At 36.8% G+C, this 18,480-nt stretch overlaps 1 protein-coding gene across 2 annotated transcripts in view; it reads left to right on the top strand.

Moving 5' to 3' along the window:
* Positions 1-920: 920 nt before the first annotated feature.
* Positions 921-18,480, top strand: part of ODAD2 (outer dynein arm docking complex subunit 2) — a 202,334-nt gene continuing 184,774 nt past the window's right edge. The window contains exons 1-7 of one of the 2 annotated variants that reach the window (XM_074193049.1): positions 921-1,034; positions 4,168-4,430; positions 6,677-6,834; positions 7,593-7,788; positions 8,416-8,522; positions 8,771-8,907; positions 9,499-9,615. In XM_074193049.1, the coding sequence (XP_074049150.1) occupies positions 4,207-4,430; positions 6,677-6,834; positions 7,593-7,788; positions 8,416-8,522; positions 8,771-8,907; positions 9,499-9,615 (939 nt within the window). In that variant the 5' untranslated portion in view covers positions 921-1,034; positions 4,168-4,206. Of the gene's footprint in view, positions 1,035-4,167; positions 4,431-6,676; positions 6,835-7,592; positions 7,789-8,415; positions 8,523-8,770; positions 8,908-9,498; positions 9,616-18,480 lie in introns of those variants that run through there. The other variant, XM_074193050.1, reaches the window with a different exon arrangement.

Here is an 18,480-nt window from a genome sequence, read left to right as displayed (position 1 = left end):
GGGGGTGGGGGGGGGGGGGGGGAAATTAATTTAATCCAGCTCTGGTTTTAATTGGAGTTGTAAGGTTGGTGGCTAGATATGGATTCCTATCATCTTGTAACTGTGGAATTTCTGAAGAGGGGAAAATGGACTAGAGTTAAAAAAAAAGACTTGTTTTTTCCTGGCTCATGGCAAGATGAAAAGAAATGCAGGGTATTTTATGTGCAAGTAATGCTGTTTTATGACCTTTTATTTATTTGCAAGGCAATGGGGTTAAGCGGCCTGCCCAAGGCCACACAGCTAGGGAATTATGAAGTATCTGAGGTCGGATTGGAACTCAGGCTCTCCTGCACCACCTGGCCGCCCCTACGGCCTTTCTTTAAGCAAAATGAAGGGTTTACCAAGCCAGCGGCCGGGATGCGGCCGCTTGATTGACATGTCCCCCCAAGGGCTGTGGCGGCCGGATGACTGACAGCAGCCGCCCGCAGCGCGGCCGCGCGGTGCGGGAGGGACAAGTCAGGGGGCCGGGGGGTGGCCGCATGGCGCGGCGCGGGCCCGCAGTCCGCTCCCCCGGGCCCGTCCGTCTGGCATGGTGCCCGCGGCGACCGGGGCCGCTTATCAGTGCGGGCCCGCGCTCCGGGAGGCCGGGCCGGGCCGCGCTCGGGGAGGCCGGTCCCGGGGCCGCGCTCGGGGAGGGCCGGTCCGGGGCCGCGCTCCGGGAGGCCGGTCCGGGCCGCGCTCGGGGAGGCCGGTCCGGGCCGCGCTCGGGGAGGCCGGGCCGGGCCGCGCTCCGGGGGGCCGGGCCGCGCTCCGGGAGGCCGGTCCGGGCCGCGCTCGGGGAGGCCGGGCCGGGCCGCGCTCCGGGAGTCTCGCCCCTCCCCCGGCGCCCCCGCGGCGGGCGGGGTCTCCTAGCAGCGCGCGCCGCGGTGTTTCTCCCGCGACTTAGCAACCGCGGCCGCGGGCGGAGGAGGCGGAGCAGCGGCTGCCGGAGCTGGGGCGTGCAGGCCCCCGGGGACGGCGCGGGCGGACCCGCGGCTGCTGCGGCCCGGACCCCGGTGAGTCAGAGGGGGCGCCGGGGGGCCCGGGCCGGAGCCGGGGGGCTGGGGCTCCCCGCGCCGCCCGCCCCGCCCCCCGCGCCCCGGCCTGGGGCGGCGCAGGCGCCCCGAGGCCCGCCGAGCCAGGAGGCGGGGGCCGAGCCGCGCACGCGCGCTCAGACCTGACGCAAACCACCACCTTTTAGAATTCATCTTTAATTGTACTTTTAACTTTTTTAATTTTTGGAAGAGCAAAACAATCACCATCATTTCACTCACAGATTGCTGGTTTTAATTGCTTTTTTAAAGTTTAATTCTAATTTTTTTAAGCTAGAAGTCAGGTATTTCCTAGGTGATTGTTTTGCTTATGAAATCTCCCAGGAATTTTGGGAGAAGTGAACTCTTGATTTTTGCCCAGTTTTGGAGTTCTTCTGTGAGCTCTTGGTTCATTGTTACCCCCCCATTTTGCTTAGTGATAGTAATAGCGTTCAGGAGTCACAAAGGATACAATGTATCCTCGGGACAGATTTGAGGCACGTTCCTGTTAGGATCGTCCTCATTTTACAGATGAAGAAACCAAGGCAGACAGAACTTGAACACTTTGCCAGGGTCACGCAGCTAACAAGTCCCTGAAGCTAAACTTGGGGAGGTGTCTTTTTTTTTTATTCCTCTTGATTCTCAGGACCCTAAATTCGAACCCGAGTCTCCAGATTTAGTGCTCTATCCATTTTGCCATCTAGTGGTTTGAAGAAACAAATATTTGATGTTTGTCCTAGAAAGACCATGACATCAGGGGAGTGATGCCATGGCAGACACATGAATTGGATTTGAGGGGGGGGGGGGGGGGGTGGCGTTGTGCTGGGTCCAGTGGCCAGATAAGAGTCTGAGGCTGGATTTGAACTCCTGGCCTCCTGTCCTCAAGGCCATTGCTCTCTCCACTGTTTTAAATCAACACAGCAGATTGGTTAATCAGAACAGAATTTAGAAATTAATGTCCACAATTTTCTGCCCTATATTTAGAATTCTGATTCCTTTTTTTTAGTTAGTGTTTTTTTGCAAGGCAATGGGGTTAAGTGGCTTGCCCAGGGCCACACAGCTAGGTAATTATTAAGTGTCTGAGGCTGGATTTGAACTCAGGTCCTCCTGACTCCAGAGCTGGTGCTCTATTTACTTCGCCTCCTAGCCACCCCAAGAATTCTGATTCTTTTTTTTTTTTTTTAAGGTTTTAGGCAAACGGGGTTAAGCAGCTTGCCCAAGGCCACACAGCTAGGTAATTATTAAGTGTCTGAGACCGGATTTGAACCCAGGTACTCCTGACTCCAGGGCCGGTGCTTTATCCACTACACCACCTAGCCGCCCCTGATTCATTTCTAATACCTCTTTAAGGTTCCTTATTTTAAATTAGCTGTTTAACCAAAATGAAGCAGAGGATCATAAAGTTATCCTTTGAATGACAGATTTCCTTTACAACCATTCTGGATTATTCAGGTTTTTAAAGCTTTCATTTTTATTAGATTTTCCAAGTAGTCTCTTAAGTGAACTCTGTTTTATCATTTGAATAAGGACTACTCCTTGTGGAATAAAATGTTATATTTACTAGACAACTGGACCTGGAATCAGGAAGACCTGGGAACAGTCAAAGTCTCAGCCACTAGCTGGGCAAGTCACTTTAACCTCAGCCTCAGTTTTTCCCCTCAACTAAAATGGAGATAATAGCATTTATCTCTGGGTTATTGTGTTAATTAAAAGGGTAAGTAAGCTACCATATAAATGCTAGCTAGTAGTGGTAGTAGTAGTAGTAGAAGCAGCAGCTGCAGCAGCAGCAGTGTTAGCTTCCTTTAATAAATTACTTCTAAAATCACTGATTTTCAGGGAAATTAGAAGAAAAACAACTGGTCTGAACTTTATTTCCATTAAATCAAGTCAATGTCAGTCATCATTGCACCATTTTTTTTAATAGAAGTGCTAATAAGGAAGAGAATTCTTACAGAGTTAAAAGACTCTCTACAACAGCATAATTACTCAACCTACTATTTCATTTTGGATGTGATGACCCAATTCCTAATGAAGAGTCTCTACTTCTAATAGCTCCAATGAAGCAGCCGTCTTTAGATCTTTTCATTCAGTATTGAAGTTACACCTCTTAGGCTTGGCTTTAGGATCCAGGGGAAAGGAATAAGAAAATTATTAATTTTAGAGTGGCATGAAATTAGAGGCATTGTGGTCTAGTGGATAGAGAGCTGACCTTGGAGCCAAGAAGACCAGAGGTTCAAGTTTCATCTCTGACCCTGGGCAGATCACTTAACTACTTAGGGTTCTAGGTAAGTATTTAAGAGGTCCATGACAACCCCCATTTATGGGTGTCATGAACTCTTGACAGTTTGGTGAAGCTGATGGACTTGTCCATTTACTACATTCATGATTGAAGAAAATAACTAACTTTTAGTTAAAGGCTAGTGAAAACAAAGATTTGTTTTTAATCATTTGAGTTTGCAGACCCTTTGGAATCTATCCCTAAACTTCAGTTTACTCTTTATTATAAGACTCAAAGTTACAATTGAGTTGCTGATCTGTATTGGTGGAGTGCATTGCCACACTGTAAATTCCCTCATCCTAATGAAATCATAGATCTATAACCCTTCCTGATGCAGAAAAAAATTAGAAAGTGTTTCACATGTTAGTCAGTGGTTATCTATGCCATAGCTGCTTTGTTTCCCACCTTGTCTTTATAGAATTTCAAACTTAGAAGGGACCTTAGCAAATTTTTTATTGCCTTCCTCAAAGAGTGGTAAAAAGAACCTTCATTCACAAATGAATTGTTGTTTATTATTAAGTCTTGTTGAGAAACAGAATGGGGGGGGGCAGCTAGGTGGTGCAGTGGATAAAGCACCGGCCCTGGAGTCAGGAGTACCTGGGTGCAAATCCAGTCTCAAGACACTTAATAATTACCTAGCCGTGTGGCCTTGGGCAAGCCACTTAGCCCCATTGCCTTGGAAAAACCTAAAAGAAAAAAAAAAAAGAGAGAAACAGAATGGAAGACTGGGCTAGTGGTGAGGATAGTGGGTTGTTTTTCTTCTTTCTTTGTAAATTAAATAAAGGAATCCTGTAGGCAGACAGGCCCTCATAACATACTCTTTCTAATTCTTTGTTGTAGTTTATTGTTAAGGTTCAAGTCTTCCCATCACCTGATTGCATGGGGGTGGCCTTAACCAAAGCAGCTCAATGGACAGCTGCTGGATTTGGAGCTGGTACCTTGGAGTTTACCCCTTTAAATGAAGCCCTTCTAAAGGACATTGTCAGCTTTGTGGAGTCCTTCAGTGTTCAGCATTCAGAAGAGGCAGAATTTGTTTTCAAAGAGCCACTTCAATGGAAAACAACCTTGGAGCCTTCACAGTTTGGATCAGGATACATTGTCAAGTAAGCCCATAACTTCATTTAGTGAGTAATATCTTTGGTTTGGGAGCAATATCCTAATCCTTACCCTTATGTAAATTTGACTAATTTTTCCTTAATTGATATTGAAACCACCTTTGAGATGTGGTTGACTCAGTGGACTAAAGGTTCAGACCATTTCTATGACTACAAATTGGGAATTGGGGGTGGGGGAGAGGGTTCTGAGACTTGGCCATTAGATTATATTGTAACAGATAATCCAGGGCAGGGATCATCCCTCAATTAAATCAGCTGAAGATGTCCTCAACACCTTTCCTGGGCTGAATGTCTTTCTGCTTCTTTGTTTAAGTAAATCTCTTTTTTTAAGCTGTTGAATGACCTACAGATATTTCATTTTGCTCCAGTCTCAAATCTAAACCACCAGGGGATCAGGCTCAGCCCAGAACAAGAATATATGCCAGTATTGTGCTGCCTTTAGGTATAACCCCCTTCAAAACATTAACTTGAAAATGATGCAGGACTAATAATTAAACATAGTGAGATTGTGACAGCCCTTTGTATCTTTTTTGTTTGTTCTTAAATCCTAATGCAAATGATGAGAGAGTAAGTTGATAAAAAAATGAAATATTCAATTTAATAAACATTTATTATTTAATTTTCTCTGTTCCATTTTCTACAAAACAAGTCTACCCCCTTTAATAAACACATTTTAAAAATTATAAATTCAATTTTTATCAACAAAACAAAAATCAAAATTATCATATAAAACAAGAGACAAAATCTAAATCATAAGATCTGGAGAATAGACTTGTGATTTTATTCCTTTACGGAGCTCATGGATGAGGAAATTTCTTTTACCTTACCAATGCAAAGAGGTGCAAGACATTAAAATATAATTGGGAAATATTTAGTAAAATAAAAATTAATTTAACATAGATAATACTACATTTTAAAACTAAGTCAATATAAAGCTTGCAGGGATCCTTATGTACTGATTACTAATCCTTATTTCTATTTGAATTTGACATCACTGACCCAGAGCAATGAGAGAGGATACATGACTTGCCCAGAGTCTTACAGCCATTATGTGTCAGAAACAGGACTTAAACTCAAAATCTTTCTAGCTCCAGAGTGATCTCTCAATCCACTATATTATGCTGATCCAGTAGGAGGAGAAATAACATGTATATTAATAAGCAAAAAAAAAATCATTTTGTAGTGAACAATTTGTGAGAATTTGAGATACTTTTTATTCTACCAGGTTCTGAATATTTTTGTAGGATCTAAATTGAAATATACATACATCATGCACATACAAATATACATGTTATATTTGTATCAATATCATATATACATATATTTTGATAAATTTATGCACAACTGCCCTTAGATACTTAACAGAGATCAAACTCTCTTGATGTCCATGATCAAAAAAAATTTGTAGAAGTTACAGTTTTCTCCTTGAGATAAATCAATTGAGAAATTAGGATTTGGAAAATACCTAAAGAGAATACTCTTCTCAGGAAAGTGAAACTTTGGGGAAAGAATTGACTTCTTGTCCATTTGGGATTCTCTGCATGTTTTTTATTTACTAGGAAAAGTGAATAAAAGACAAAAATGTTGCATTTAATAAATTAAGTATTTTGTTTATATTTAGTTTTATTTTTTTAAAAAAATCTCATCCCTCTCGTTAGTTTACATTTCTGAAGTTATATTTTGAGAAATCTACCCTCAAAACAAGTTAATAAAGAAGCCCATTTGCTATCCACCATCTTTGCAAATCAAGCTTTATCATACCTTCCTAGCAGTAGATACTTTGTCCATAAAGATAGAGCTATCCAGAATTGTCTAACCATTAATTGATGTGCTTTGAAAAATCTTCAAAGAAAAAAAAAAGACCACATAATGAATGATTTCGTAGTATTGCCCTTTTTCTCAAATATGTAAGACACTTAGACAAAAGAGAAACAAAGCTTTCTCCTTCCTTGTACTTATCTGACTCATTGTAGCTATACATAGATAAAAAAGGGAGATTTATCATCCTAGTGTTGTTCATATATTCTTGTTGATGAGCACTAGTAAATTCTTAGGCTTAACTGCTTAATAGGGAGGGGAGGGTCTCCAAGGTAAGTATTCATATTTTCTTTGTGCCATAAATAATCTTGAGAAGTTGCTTGTTCAAATGTGTTAAAACTTCGTTCTTTTAAGAAAGCTTTATTAGTAAAATTACTTTAACATTAATGCTTCATTTGTTGTTTTTTCCTTCCCAGTGAAATAACAGCCCAATCAGAAGAAAATTCGAAAGATGGGCAGCCCCTACTGTTTTTGTCTGGAACTGATATTAAAGTCAGGAGCTTTGGTCAATTGTCCCACTTGTTAGGTCTTGCCAGGAATAAAAAGATGAAGGAAACACAAGCATGCCTTGAAGGTGGTATCCATAATTAGATTTCTAATTAACCTCCTGCTTGGTCTCTCTCTTCAACAGTCTATTCCTGCACACAGTTGCTAAATGGGTGTTATTCTAAGGACAGCTCATACCACTATGCTTTCCTTTCCCCACAACCTGGTTGGCTCCCTATTTCCTCTGGAATAAGAGTTTGTAATAATAGTTACCATAGGGAGAAGGAAGAAGAGGACAGCTATAACAGTAGCTCTAGCAGTTAGAATTTAGATAGTGCTCTACATTTTGCAAAATACTTTTTATATGTTATCTCACTTGATAAAACATCAGTTCCTATGTTTGCCATTTAGAAACCTTTATTATCCACTTCCTGACTCCAGGTCTAGCTACTACCACTTATCTGCTGCAAGTCTGGCCTCAGATGCTTTACTGGTTGTATGACCCTGGACAAGTCACTTAACCCTGTTTGTCTCAATTTCCCCATCTTCAAAATGAGCTGGAAAAGGAAATGGCAAACCACTCCTGTATTTCTGCCAAGAATACCCTAAAAAGGGACACGAACAGTCAGACGTGACTGAAAAGTGACTGAACAATAAGTCAATATGCAGTCCAGGTTCTTTTTCTCTTAGAGTTTGACACCAGAGGATTAGATGATTTTGTAGTTTCTGGCTGTATATCTGTGCCTCTTTGAACTGAATGTCCAGACTATTTCCTGAGTAGAAATTTTAATGTTTAGCTTTACATTAAGAGCTAAACAGAAGGATATTGTTCTTGTGTTTTGGCAGCTAATAGAGACCCTATAGTGAAAATTTTGGGAGCAGGATATGGTACATTGGAAGAAGAGGATTTTTCTGCAGCACATTTCCTAAATAAAATTAAAGAAGATGGTAATCGTGAAAGTAATATTAAAATGAGAATCTCGCTTCTGCTGCAGAAATTGGACATGTACCTGCTCAATAATATTCTAAAACATATGTCTTCGTAAGTAGATTTGGTCGGGGGTGGGGGATGGGTGAGAAAAATCTTTGTAAAGAAAATTTAGACTCACCAAAACCAGTTTTTTTCAAGTGGTTAAAAAAATGGGAACTATAACATAGAAGTGTTAGAATTTTACAAAAGAGAAAGTTGAGACTTTTTTTAACTTAAATATTTAAATAAAATGAAATTAAATTTATATGATTTTTTAAAAATGATTTCACATTATTGAATAAGATAAAACCTATAGAAATACAGTTGATTATACACATTAAGTTCACTGGTAAAATGATTAAATCATTTCTGCTTTTGTCTAATTCTGAAAATGTTAGATGACTGTGCTTTTAAAAAAGTTATAAGACTTTCACATTACTAAAATATAATAAAAATATGAAAACAATACAGATTTTGTTCAGGTTTATAAAATTAATCTAAGACATGTAATTAATCCTTTAGTTGATTATTACAAATAGTCTTTCAAAATGCATTATTCATTCCTTTAATTTCTCTGGAATAAGTTGTATGTTAGCAACAATTCATATTATAAAAAGGATATTCCTGTCTTAAAAAATGTGAGGATATACTTTTTTTAAGCATCATTTCTGAGGACATTTTCTTTTTTGTCAATGTCAGGAAAATGCATTTAAATCCTGCTGCAGTTAAGAATGATGTAGATCTGCTCAAGCGTTTCTCAGGAAAAGGAGACCAAACAGTCTTGGAATTTATTGACTATACAACAGGTTCAAATATTTTCATTTCTATTTTATTCTGAAAATTTTATAATCTACATTTTCAAAATACCTCAGATATCCACAGATTTGAATTTTTTTTCTCTTAAGATAATGAAAATTCACAAAAAAATTATGGTTGTGAAAATTTAGGTTTTAAAAATTCAGTTAATTAAAATTAATAAGATTTATTTTAAAAGTCATAATTTTGTAGAAATCTAGTCTGAATTGCTTCTTTTTTGATTGACAATTATTTTCAGACTTTGAATTTGCAAATGGGTGTCGGGCCCCACCTTGGAGACAGATGCATGGGGAAATTTGTTATTTGTTCGTGAAACCACATGACTGTGATAGCATGTGCCTGACTTGTAGCACAGCAGGAGTTTTTGTAAATGGTGTAAGTAAAGCAGAACCAGATTGAGAACCCAACAAATGTGCTTTTATAACCAGACAGTGATAATCTAATGATGTAATTCCACATAGCTGTGTCTTAGGTTTTATCTGGATAACCAGGTATGAGTCTGCCAAATTTGTTTGTCTGTCAATGTTGTGCTTTGGAAATCTCAAAACCAGTGATGACCTAGGCTGACAGAACAAGATTGACATGTTTCTGGATTTCCAGATCATACTGTATGAGATATAAAATAATTTATTCTACATTGTAAGAGTTAAATCCCTCAAAGAGTTCAAGGCACAGAGCAACTTCCATAATTGTTTACTGAATTGAGGATTTTGAGAGCCTCTGTTTCATAAGTGGCTAAATCTCCTGGTTCCCATTCACATTAGAAGACAACCCAGTAAGCTACCCAGAATCCCTTCCATGCTTTGTGGGTTCTAAGTGCTTCTATGGTATACCCTGTCTTGAGGTCATAATCTTAAATTCTAGTCTCCCAAGAAAAATTCTGTAGAGTTACAGCACTCTAGGGTATAATTTATAGAATGACATAATAAAATATTTGGTAATGATATAAAAAGTTTTCTCTTTAAGGGCATTGAAAAAAAAGCAGATGAAATTGACTATGAGAGGCGTGGTGAAATATATAAAGATCTTGTCACAATTTTAAGAGAAAAATCAGAAAAGTTTAAAGAAAATATGTCAAAACAGGTAGGTTGTTTTATTATTTATGTTATATTTTCTCTTAAGAGTTTATGAAATTGCTTTACCCTTAGGTACTTTGGTCTAAAATACCATATATTTAAATTCAAATAGAAATCTATTTCATGAATTTAAAAAAAAAATTACAACTTTTTTTGGTAATAGTACTATTAAAGTGTGAAAATCATAAACATTTGTAATTATGGGCATTTTCACATTAATTTTTACCTCCACTGTCCTAGTTAGATGGAATTTTCATGTCTTATGTTAACCAAAAAAATTTTTGAGTGAAACAAAAATTAAGAAAAGGATTCAGGGATATTGCTAGCCAATGTAATTTGAAGATTTGGGTTTTTTTTTTTCCCACTCTGATCTGGTTCTTCCTCCTTAATAGCTCATTGGTTAGCCCCTAAAATCATAAAGTTATTAAGTACAAAAACCAGATTATAAATAATAATAATTCAAATTAATACCCATTTATTCTCAAATACTCAAGAATTTAAATGCTTTTTACACTATTAATTTGGGAATTCCCATCAATAAAGCAGATTGCAACTCCATGCTGCCCAACTTTTGCCCCTATCTTCCCAAAAGTTTGCCTCAGGGGTTCTACCAAGATGCTGAAGGCTGTTTTTCTTTCTCATGGTATCTCAAGTGTTCCAGATCTGGCATTTGGCCTGGCATCCTTTGCTCTTGACTCATGACCAGCCGAGATAATGCCATCTTTTATTCATGCTCCTCAAAGCTTCTTATTGTTATATGCTTCTCCATTGCTCTCCATGTGATTATCATTTTTAATTCTCTGGAGATTGTTGCAATTCCACATTTTACAACTATATAACAACTGCAGAAGAGTGTTCTAAAAACTTACATATCTCATATGCTGTACTTATTTTACATTTTCATTCACAGTTTACAAAACATTCTTGCCATGGCAACCTCATGGTACTAATAATATAAATATTATCTCTTATTTAATAGGGAATGAATTCAGGGTTAGGTTGCTTAAGGGGCTTGTTCCCAGTCACACAACTAATATTGTGGTGGAGTTAAGACCAGAATCTAGATGTTCTGACTCCAAGTCTAGTGTTCATCAAACACATCTTATCTTTGGCATCTTTGGTGGGAGGGTATATTCCACATAATCTGGTATACTGCCAGATATGTAATTGAACTAGAGCTCACTGTTAAGTAAAGTCACCAGTCTTGGTTTTACAAACCGATTTCCTTGGAATCTTATCCACTTAAATACTTTTAGGCTATTCCCCTGGGCTCTTAAATAAAATTTGAATTTAAGCAATTGATAGCATTTAATCATTTGTTTCTGCCATATTAGGAGGATCCTTTTTTTTTTATTTTTTTAAATTTAAGGCAGTGGGGTTAAGTGACTTGCCCAAGGTCAACACAGCTAGGCAATTATTAGGTGTCTGAGGCCACATTTGAATTCAGGTCCTCCTGACTCCAGGGCCAGTGCTCTATTCAGTATGCTACCTAACTGCCCCCAGGGAGGATCCTTTTGACAAAGCTTCTGATTTTGTCTCTGAAAAATCTCATGATGTCATTTGCTTCTTGGATTCTAATAAACAGTGTTTTTGATACTTTGATGGATGTTTCATTTCATTAGTGTGAACAGTCCCTCAGAGATGCATATCATAATCCCTGTGAGATTCATGTCTCCCATATATCCCCCATTAAGGGTCCTCCCAATAGGCTGGGACTTTCCTCTATAACATTGTGTGAATATAAATAGTATGTTGGTTTATCACTTATTGTACAAGTTTATCTCCTTTTTGATTATATCTCCTTCTGACAAGATTCTTATACTGTGACTCTCTTAAAAAATTAAATATTGATGATGTGATTCAGTCTACTCACACTTTACCTCTCTGATGCTTTGTGGTCAATCTTCATCTTGAATTTTTGAGAGACCAATCTATTTAATTTCATGACTTATAGATGTGGAGCATCTATATAGATGTGGAATATTCATGTTGAAAGAATAATCTTTATTTCAGGATGAAGCTTGGGCTTCATTTTTTAAAAAGGCAGTCTGACCTATCTTTCTCTTCCTGTTCAGTTTCAGACCCAGGACAACAGCCATGCTCAGAGTCTGTCTGAGATTTTTGTGTTGATGGGCCAGCTCTGCATTGCTCTTGTAAGCATTTATCATAGTTTTGACAACAGGCATTCTTCATCCATTCGATTGTGTAGTTAGGTTGTAAGGCTAGGTGGAACTCTTTCAAATGATTGTGAATTTCACTTTCTTAAGAGTTCTTGGAGATTCTGGGGATTGCAATTATTACAATATTATGTGCAATCAGAAGCATCTGGAGGATCTCAGTGTCTATAAAGGAGCCTTCTTCCATTTTGTCTGTGGCATGTACATCCTCCAAGACAGTTTTTCCCCCTTTGTTTGGTCATTTTTCAGTTATGTCCTACTTTTCCGGACCCTATTTGGGATTTCCTTGGCAAAGAGTAGGTTTGCCATTTCCTTCTCCAAGTAATTTTATACATGAAGAAAATGAGGCAAGCAGGGTTGAGTGACTTGCTTAGGGTCACACAGCAAGTAAATGTCTGAGGCCAGATTTGAACTTGGGTCTTCCTTTTTCCAGGTCTCCTACTCTAGCTACTGAGTGGTAAAAACAACATGTTGGTTAACATTAATTATCAGAGAGCTATTGACATACTAATAGTTCTTGTTAGGTTTTTCAAGGAATATTGATTTGATGTATGACATTGAAAAAGAGCCTTTAAGACAGCTTTATTGCTCAGTCAAAAAAAATTTTTTTTGGTAGTTTACGGTTAACAAACAAGTTGGATTTCAGGATTTCCTTACCTTTTAATTATGTGATTATAAAATGGAACCTGCTGTCAAAACCTGTTGTTTTCACTACTTCATCAAAATTTCCCTTGATGCTCATGAAGACTTTAATTAAGATTTTATGGATATGGCAAAATAGACATATGAACTGGTAGCCATAGAATCCTCTAATTGATACAGTAAGGTTCAATACTCTTTTTCCTCAAGCCATTCATATCCTTCTTTCAAATTCTTTAGATTTGATCCCTAAAATCCTCAAAACTGTGCCTTCTACATGGCCCTCCTATGTGTTTTCTGGATCCAGACCATCTGCTCTTTTCTTCTTCCTTTCCCTTAGGGCCTTTTCTCCTTTCTCTTATAGCACAGAGAGTCCAAATCTGGTGGTAAAAATAAAAAAAATAATCCCTGCTTTCTGGGAGTTTACAGTCTAATGAAGGAAGACAACATGCATACAGCTATGTACAGATAAAATTTAGACAAAATAAATTGGAAGTAATTTTAATGGAAAAGCACTAGTATTCAGGGAATAGGGAAAGTTCTCTTCTGGAGGTGTAATTTTTTTTTTCTGGGATCTTTAGGAAGTCAAGGAAACCAGGAGACAGAAATGAGGAGGAGAAAGAATTCCAAGCATGGGGTAGAGCCAGGGAGGTTGCTATAAAAGTCTTTACAGATATTTTCCATTTTACATCCATAGTTCTCTTTCTAATTTTATCCTTGAATGCCCAGGGAATTATTTTGCTTGTTTGAATATCTTGCCAAGCTTTCTGTAAACTTATTTTCCCCTCTACTGTTTCTTAGAAATTCATGAGACATAGTATTCATCATCTTCTGCCAACCTTTTCTGTATGATTTTGAAAATAAGTTTATATCCTAAATGGGTGTTGCTCTTGGCTGTCATAATTGCTGCTTGGCAAGGAGATCAAGTTTTTCTCTGGATGAAACAGTTTCTAGGTGCTTTTGGTCTCCGTGTTGTGTTGATTGATTTACATTAGTTAAACTTCCTTATGAAATAGTTCCAGTTTCTATGAATGTCTTGTCTTTTATGCATATTCCATTTTTTTGTTTATCAACTACATGTTTAAATAGGTCAAGTGCTTTAATTGTAGTGTGTCAGTTTTGATTACTCTAATGTTGTATTGACTGTAATATGTGCCTTCAAGCCAATTGCCTGACTATAGAGAGATAACTTTTTATTAAATTATGCTTACATAAGTAGCCTGACATTTCCTATTTGCTTAACCATACTCAATTCATCTTTTATATTGTTTTTTGCCGTTTTCTCTACCTCTTGCTTCTCCTTTTGAAGAAATTATTCATGATAGAAATACATGAGGTTTCTCTGTAAGCTAAATGCCTTTGAACTATGTCAAATCTTACTCCTGAGCTATCTTTTATAACACATTTTTTACTGTCTTCTCTAATATTACCTGTGCATTGAAGCCACTGAATACTAAAATAATGTGTTGCTCTAATGTTGCAGGTCTTAATGAGTATTTTCATAGAATTTCTCTACCTCTTCATCTTTTGCAACAAATGTTGGCACACAAACTCTTTCATTGTGGTTTTTTACATTTGCTTTTCCTGAACACTTTCATCCAAGATAACCAAATACCACACAAAATATTTCTTTTTTTTTTTCCTTTGGAAACATGGAAAAAACTCAAAAATCTCTTGATAGCTCTTTTATAAGTTTGTCCAATAAAAATATGTAAGCCATCCTACCATTTAGCTGCAACTTCTTGTCCTTTGATTTCAATTAATTAATAAGCATTTATTAAATGTCTGTAACGGACCAGACACTTCAAATATAAAACCAAAATGGAAACAGTTCCTTCCCTAAAGGAAATTGAATTTCTTTCATCCTAGGAAGCATCTCAAGATGATAGATTCCTCTTATAGTATTTCAACCCATTGGTCACTAGACATGAATTTTACCTTTAGATTACCAATAGCTAGCAATGCTTGTAAATAGTTGGTAAATTGTGTAATTCTTAGTACTCCTTGTCACCATCAATGCCAAAGTGGAAGAGGACTAGGCCAGATTGAGCACCATTTTGCATTTGGTTTTGTGGGTTGCCAAAGCCAAGGATTAATCATTACATGACAAGCTTGATGATGATAATTACTCTTGCATAGTTAACTAGGCTGGCCTTTGAATAATTGACAATATCTTGAAGACCATACATTTCTTTACCCTGACCCAAATGTTTTAAATTTTTTTAATATTTCCCCCAATTATATGTAAAAACAATTTTAACTTTTTTCCAAATTTTGAGTTCCAAATTCTCTTTTCACCCTCCTATGCTATTGAGGAGGCAAGCAATTTGACCTAGATTATACATGTTCAGTAATATAAAACATTTCCATGTAAGTCATGTTGTGAAGGAAGACCAAAAAACCCAAGAAAAATAAAAAGTATGTTTCAATCTGCCTTCAGACTCCATCTGTTATTTCTCTAGAGATGGATAGCATTTTTTCATCATGTCTTTTTTTGCCTTGGTTTACTGTATTGCTCAGAATGGCCAAATTATTCATAACTGATACCATACAATATTGTTTTTACTATAGTCAGTGTTCTATACTGCTCATTTCACTTTGTATCAGTTCATGAAAGTCTTTCCATGTTTTCCTAAGAGCATCCTGCTTACTATTTCTTGTAGCAGAATAGAATTCCATCCCCACATGCTTTTCAACACAAATCCCTGATAAGATTTCCAGGATACAGAAATATGTGTTTCTGAGAGGCAGCATGGCATAGTAGAGAGCTGTACTCCGAGCAAGATCTGAATTTAAGCCCTTTTAACTTGGACAAGGCAGTTAGCCTGTTAGTGCCATAGATTAGCAGAGAAGATGTTAACTTGAATCATCTGGAAATTCCCTAATCCAGTGGAATCATGGGTCTAGTGCTCATGCACACTCATGTACATATACATGAATGTATACATGTAGAATATTGTTTTAAAATCTGATCTGTCCTTTCTCAAAAATAATTTCCCTACTTTTTCTCTTTGACAAACTGATCACTAGCCAGTTTATAGAGACCAATTTGTTTGCTTAAATGTGAATTATCAGATGTTTTGAAGAAAAATGAGAATTTTTAATCATGAAAAATTTCTTTTTCAAAAATTTTAATTTCATTTTCAAGTCATTCAAAACTACAAACAAATTCAATTCATGACTTCTGTTTTTTTTTATTACCTAAAATAAACCTTCCCTCTAAAGAAAAATAGTCATTTTTGATTAAAAGTAGCAGTGGAAACCTATGCTTTCAGTTGACGTGGCTTGTATTGTTACTATTCAGACAAAAAAGCCCTACTATGATTCTGAATTTCAACTTTAAATTGCTCAAGAAATGAATTGATCTCTGTGGTACTCAATTTGCCTTTTATATCTGTATTGCATGTTTATTTATAGTTTAGATCATAGGATATAAGTAAAAAACTATAGGTTGATTGGGTTCTGGGCCCTGACATGAGGGACACTGGTACATTTTCTGAGTGTCTTTCTCAAAATGTTTCTGGCTCATAGACCAGAAAAATTTGAGAATGTTAGTATCTGGCTTGTTTCACAGTAATAGCTATCATTTATAGCATTTTAAGTTTTAAGATTATATATATATATATATATATATATATATATATATATATAAAACACACAGATAATGTACATGTTCATATAAATATAGGGTAGATTTATATCTATATAGTATTTCATTTGGTCTACACAACAACCCTATAAAACACAGGGAACAACCATTAAAAAACACTATCATTTTCTAGGCAACTTATTAAATGCTTTACAAATATTAATTTATTTGAACCTAATAATAACCCTGTGAGTTAAAGTGCTTTTCAATTCCTATTTTACAGTTTAGGAATTGAGAAAAATAGAAGTGTCTTGCCCAGGGGCTAGTGGTTGAGGTCAGATTTGAAATTACTTCTTCCTGATTCAAGATCCAACACTTTATCCATTATGACACTTAACTGCTTCCCCCAAAGCAGATATTATCATCTTCTTTTATTTTTTAAAATTATCTAAAACATACATTTTGTACAAGAAGACTCAAATAAAAGAAAAAAAAGTGGAAAATAGCAACCTTAAGTCTGTATTCAATCAACATTTCTTTCCCTGGAGGCAAATAGTATGCTTCATCATTATTGCTTTGGGATTGTCTTGGATCATTGATTTTTTTTTTGATCATTGATTGTACTGCTAAGAATAGCTAAGTCATTCACAGTTCTCCATTGGACAATATTGCTATTGCTGTGTATGATATTCTTCTGGCTCTGTACACTTCATTTTGCATCAGTTCATATCAATCTTTATCAGATTTTTTTTTGAAATCACCATGATGCTTGTTTTTTTTGGGGGGGTTATCCTTCCATCAAAGTCCTATTATATCCACATGCCTGCATATATTCTTTCTACATATTCTCTTTTTAATTGTCTTATAGTAATCAAAGTTATTGAGTTTCAAATATTCTGTCACATAGAAATATAAAATGTTTTTTCTTGTTTTTTTTACCTTTTTATATTTCTCTTGAGTTGTATTTGGAGGTCAAATTTTTTATTCAGCTGTGGTCTTTTAATTAGAAATGCTTGGATTATGAAAAAAAGGTAAACACATCACTTGTATAAAAATATTTGTAGCAGCCCTGTTTGGTGGCAAAGAATTGGAAATTGAGTGAATGTCTATCAATTGGGGAAGGCTTAATAAACTGTGGTATATGTATGTGGTAGAACACTATTGTTCTATTAGAAATCAGGAGGGATGGGAATTCAGGGAAGCCTAGAGGGATTTGCATGAACTGATGCTGAGTGAGATGAGCAGAACCAGAAAAAACACTGTACACCCTAACAGCAACATGGGAGTGATGATCAACCTTAATGGACTTGCTCATTCTATCAGTGCAAGAATCAGGCACAATTTTGGGTTACCTGCAATGGAGAATACCATCTGTATCCAGAGAAAGAATTGTGGAGTTTGAACAAAGATCAAAGACTATTATTTTTAATTTAAAAAAACAAAACAAAACAGGGAAGTTAGGTGGTGCAGTGGATAGAGCACCAGCCCTGGAGTCAGGAAGACCTGAGTGTAAATCTGGCCTCAGCCACACTAGCTGTGTGACCTGGGGCAAGTCACTTAATCCCATGGCCTTGTAAAAGAAAAAATCTAAGAAAAAGCAAACAAAAAACCCCCATTACCTTATTATGTTAAAAAAAAAAAGAAATGCTTGAAAGTCCTTATTTCATTAGATGTCCATTTTGCTTCCTGAAAGATTAGATTCAGTTTTGCTGGGTAGATGATTCTAAATTGTAATCCTAATTCTTTGCCTTCCAGGCCCTCCACTTCTTTAATGTGGAAGATATCAAATCCTGTATAATCCTGACTGTAGCTTCACTATTTTTTTTTTTTTTTTTTTTTTGCTCCTTGTACCACTTTTTCCTTGATCTGTGAACTCTGGAATATGGTTATGATATTCCTGTGGTTTTTTTTCATTTTGGAATCCTTTTAGGCAGTTTCTATTCTTCCCTTTGGTTCTAATATTTCAGGGCAGTTTTCTTTGATAATATCTTGAGAGATGTGATTCACACCTGGTTTTCAGGTTTTTTAGTAATTCTTATTTCTCTTGGGTCTGTTTTCTAGATCAGTTTTTTTCCCAATAAGAAATTTCACATTTTCTTCAAGGTTTTTACCTTTTGTTTATTGTATTTCAATGGAATCATGGAATCATTCTTTTCCACTTGTTCAGTTGTAATTTTTAAGTAATTTTTTTTCAGTGAGTTTTTGTGCTTCCTTTTCCATTTGGCCACTTTTATTTTTTAGGGAGCTATTTTCCTCAGTAAATTTTGGTATATCTTTTCCCACGTTGTTGATTTTTTTTCCCATGATTCTCTTGAGTCACTTGCATTTCTTTTTTCAATTTTTCTTTCTAATTCTCTAGTATACCTTTTGAAATACTTTTTAGGCTTTCAGGAATTATTTTTGGGCTTGAGACCAAAGTATATCCACATGTCTACATATTTTCTTTCTACATATTCACATGTAGCCC

The sequence above is a fragment of the Macrotis lagotis genome, chromosome 7 (assembly GCF_037893015.1).
Source record: "Macrotis lagotis isolate mMagLag1 chromosome 7, bilby.v1.9.chrom.fasta, whole genome shotgun sequence".
Lineage (NCBI taxonomy): Eukaryota > Metazoa > Chordata > Mammalia > Peramelemorphia > Peramelidae > Macrotis > Macrotis lagotis.
Note: the sequence above shows the minus strand (reverse complement) of the source record. Positions and strands in the feature narration are given on the sequence as shown.